This window comes from Oryzias latipes, chromosome 17 (genome assembly GCF_002234675.1).
Source record: "Oryzias latipes chromosome 17, ASM223467v1".
In the NCBI taxonomy this organism is placed as follows: Eukaryota; Metazoa; Chordata; class Actinopteri; order Beloniformes; family Adrianichthyidae; genus Oryzias; species Oryzias latipes.
The window spans coordinates 12,997,315-13,000,820 of record NC_019875.2 but is presented as its reverse complement, the minus strand read 5'-3'; the positions used below and the strand labels follow the sequence as shown (position 1 = coordinate 13,000,820).

General features: G+C 44.5%; 1 protein-coding gene across 2 annotated transcripts; it reads right to left on the bottom strand.

The window, feature by feature from the left end:
- Positions 1–869: 869 nt before the first annotated feature.
- LOC101174561 lies at positions 870–3,506 on the bottom strand (the record flags this gene model as incomplete). Of its 2 annotated transcripts, XM_023964787.1 has the most annotated exon segments (5): positions 870–1,274; positions 2,272–2,502; positions 2,629–2,871; positions 2,943–3,115; positions 3,215–3,506. In XM_023964787.1, coding segments are annotated over 5 exon segments (1,077 nt in total), but the record flags the coding sequence as incomplete, so codon positions are not given.

Genomic DNA, 3,506 nt, shown 5'->3' with positions numbered 1-3,506 from the left:
ATTTTTGCAGTTCTCACGCTCTGTGTAGGTATTTACTCAAAACGCGTTACCAGCCTAACCTCAGTTGCAGTCAAATATACCTTATGACATATGGGTGCTATCCAAGGCACTTGAACATTTCATCTGGACCCCACAAGTCCATGGATTGCATTTAATCCTCTTCACCTTGATCCACCTTTGTCATGGTAGGGATAACACGTCAATGTGTATGTCACCAGTGTGTGAATGTGTGAGTGAATGTGTGTGTGACTGGGTCTGTGACTGTAAAGCACTTTGTCCTTGTAGGAAGAAAGGCGCTATACAAGTATACGCCATTTACCATTTTACCAATGTAAGGGTGGGGTCATCTGGACCCCATAAGACAGCACAAGACTGATGATAGAATGTCTGTAAAGTGAACTTGAAACATGGTGGAGATTGTCTGGAGAACAAATGCATGTCTTTTTCTGACAACCACACAGACCATAATGTCAACTAGAAAAGAAAAGTCACCTGACATAAGTTCAGCATGTATGGTTGTTGTGAAGCATTTGCACCTAGAAAGATGGAGCTGCATTCTAGGAGAAGCAAGACTACAGCAGCACATCTTCAATGGGTGATCCAGGATATGTTGCATTGTTTGGATTATATTTGGATTTTTGAGACTTTCACAACTACTGAATACTCATTTTGTGTTGTTTTTACACCAGTGCTTCTCAATTATTTTTTGCAATAATAATTTTTAAATTTAAGTTGGTTTAGGACTATTTCTAGTGGAGTGACTAAGTTTTGGGCGTCTTCGTTTGATACAATGACCCCAGACTGCATCTTTGCCTGAGTCCTGTGCCAAATGTTAGCTGGTGAGGTAAAAGCAGGAGACCATCCAGGTGTCAGCTTCTCACTTCAATGCACATTTTATTTTGTAAGTGCAAACAGTGCGTACAAATAGACAAGCTGTAAAAAAATTACAAAGCAAGTCTGAGTCCTGCTCAACTCTGCCCACTTAGCAGCTGTTGGGGTTGGCCACACATTTGCCGATTCCAGCCGTAGTCTTCCTCTTCCTCACGGGATGAACGCCAAAGTCCACAAGCGTTTGCCCCAGCTGGCGTCCAGACGGAACTGCTGACCACGGTGGGTCCGTTCCACAGCGGCTGCAGCTACTGAAAGGTCCCACTCTGTTGGTGGAAAGTGCCCGGTTGCTGGTGATTCTGGAAGGTACCACTATGAGGCTGCAAGCTGCCAGTCTGTGTGGAATACCCCCCCTGTGGCTGCTGGTACGACTGGCTCCCAAAACTCTGAAAAGAATTGGGTTAGAAATAGGAACGTTAAGTTTGCTCTCGAGCTTCTACAGTTCTTTTTAGCAAATGTACAGTGAGAAAGGCCCCACTCATCATTTGGGTATCTGTAGCATGGACGAGGCTAAGGGTGGCATCCCATCTTTATAGCATCCGTTTTCCTTTACTTTTAAGGAAAAAGTTTATTTTCCCTCTCTGTAAAATATCTGCAGACAGTTTAAACTATTTTTGTACACTTTGTGTAGGAACCATTAAAATGCAGTTTAGATTTTACCTGAACTAAAAACCTGATGCTAAATTTAGCCTCATCTGACTGTCAAGGTGTCACAAAAACTATAATAATAAACCTGAATCCACCGTAGTTGAAACTATATTAGCAGCATCTTCATTACATTAGTTTGTCGCCGCACATTATGTGGAGTGGAGTGGAGCTGTCCCAATAAATCCGTGTTTTGAGTAAAGACTCCTGCTTTCTCTCTGTTTTCGTGTTTGCTCTTTTCTACACATAAACACTTTCCAAAGTTGTTGGTTTTTAGCTAACTTTGCTAGCATGGAGGTTTTATTTTGGTAAATGAAGCAGATTTGACCCCAAATAACAGTTGCCTTAAAGTCCCACTCCAATCATCCTTTGAACTATTCTCAAAATGTTCTTTTCCTTTATAATTAAATATTTTTTTAATAAAATTATGCCATTTTCATCCAAAATCGTCCAAAAAGTCTAGATGACCCAACTCCCAGTGTTTAAGTGCCTAGGATAGCACAAGGGTTAAGTGGCTTTTAGGAGATTTTTGCACTTTGGGAGTTTTTTTGTGGTGGAAGGGAAATAAGGGGTTACATTTTTTTATTACTAGGTTACTTTCTTCCCTAAGATCTAAGCTTAGATCTTAGATTCATCCAAATAAGGTTTACTATTGAAAACTAATCAACAATCTTATGAATCAGTTAGGAAAGCAATATTTCGTCATAGCACAGAGAGAATAACGGTTCATTGGTTCACCTGCTGGTACGCTTGATGCTGCGACAGGGCCAGGTGACCCTGCTTCTGAGCCGTCTTGAAGCCTCGGATCACGTTCATGATGGAGAAGCTGCACTCGTCCCATAAGGACTCTGGTATTAGAAGCATCTCTGACTCCATATACCTGCTGAAGTCCCTGACCCTCCTCTCATGCTCACTGCGCGATGGAGCCCTGATGCTCGAGATCAGGTCCTTGGCCTGCTGCAGTATTTGCTGCACATACGTGCAAAATGAGAAGGAGGAGGAGGAGGAAGCAAGACACAAACAGAAAAATATAACTAGAACTATGAGGTTGCTATCATCTTTAAAGTTTTGGCTTTTAGGAAAGATGGCTTTTACCTCCATCTCAGACACGTCCTCGCTGTCTGGACCAGTAGATGGCGTGGGCGAAGTGAGAGGTCTTCTGTTCATGACCTTTCCTTTCCCTTTTGGCGGCGTCTGAGAGCTGGAGGGCAGCTGACCGCCCAATCCGACCCGCTGACTCAATTGAAGACTGGGATCTTCATCAATGTCATCCTCAGCAGCGTCCCCTCTGGACTGCACGCCAGGAAACTGCAAACAAATAAAAGCAAAGAAAGAAACCTACTAGACTTTTTTTTTTTAAAAAGGATCCATCCCGAGGAGAAGGAATCCTCCTTCAACCTCATTCTTACACAGTGTGTTGCTGTGGTGCGGTTGCGCTGAATGTACGGACGCAGGAACTGGTAGCGCTCCCAGATCTTCTGATCCTTGTAGGACAACGTCAGCGCGGGGGCAGCAGATTTACGCTTCAGCAGCTTCACAAATCTGGTGCGCATGTTGCGCAAATGTGCATCCACTTGGACCACTGCAGAAAACAAAAGGTCGAAAACGGAAGCAATTCTGTGATGTCATCAAAAATCTGGGAAATATGTTTACTCTGTTTCAGTGCAGAAACAGAACTCACCGGTGGGCAGGGGGGTGAGGATCTTCTCCCACTCCTTGTGGTTCTTTTGAATCAAGTCCTGCATGAGCTGCTTCCTCATTTCTTTGTTCTTGTAGTGCTGTTGGGCTTTATCGTAGAAGATCGGGTGTGTCAGCCAAAAGCGCGCCATTGTATCTTGGTGTCCATCCCCCCAGGGGTACTGTCTGTCCCCGTCGGCGGCGGTGGCCACCTTCTTCCTCTTCTTCATCTCCTGGGCCGGGGCTGGCTGGGAGGCCGAAGAGGCCTCAGAGTCTTCCTCATCCGCCGCAGCGGG